Below are 229 nucleotides of genomic sequence, written 5' to 3'. Positions count from 1 at the left end.
CTATGATTCTATGATTCTATGATATGATTAATTACGTCTCTTTTCATTTCAGGTGAATTATATAGAGCCTCTTTAAGAAAACAAAGGTTCCCAGCGCAAGGCAGCATTGAAATACATGAGGACAATGAGGTGAGATTGTTTCCCAAAACAAGCTGTGCTGATTTCCAAGGAGTAGACATGTGGAAATACTCTCATATTGTATTATGGAGTTATAAACCAGTTTGGTGGC

At 36.7% G+C, this 229-nt stretch overlaps 1 protein-coding gene across 1 annotated transcript in view; it reads left to right on the top strand.

Moving 5' to 3' along the window:
* Nucleotides 1-52: 52 nt before the first annotated feature.
* PITPNM3 (PITPNM family member 3) overlaps nucleotides 53-229 on the top strand; it is a gene marked incomplete at its 5' end in the record, with an annotated part of 50,147 nt that continues 49,970 nt past the window's right edge. Inside the window, one exon of the mRNA XM_009583384.1 lies at nucleotides 53-129. Coding sequence (XP_009581679.1) covers nucleotides 53-129 — 77 coding nt within the window. The remainder of the gene's footprint in view (nucleotides 130-229) is intronic.

The sequence above is a fragment of the Fulmarus glacialis genome, unplaced genomic scaffold (assembly GCF_000690835.1).
Source record: "Fulmarus glacialis isolate BGI_N327 unplaced genomic scaffold, ASM69083v1 scaffold28218, whole genome shotgun sequence".
NCBI lineage: Eukaryota > Metazoa > Chordata > Aves > Procellariiformes > Procellariidae > Fulmarus > Fulmarus glacialis.
The sequence above is the reverse complement of the archived record's forward strand: the minus strand, read 5'-3'. Positions and strand labels throughout refer to the sequence as shown.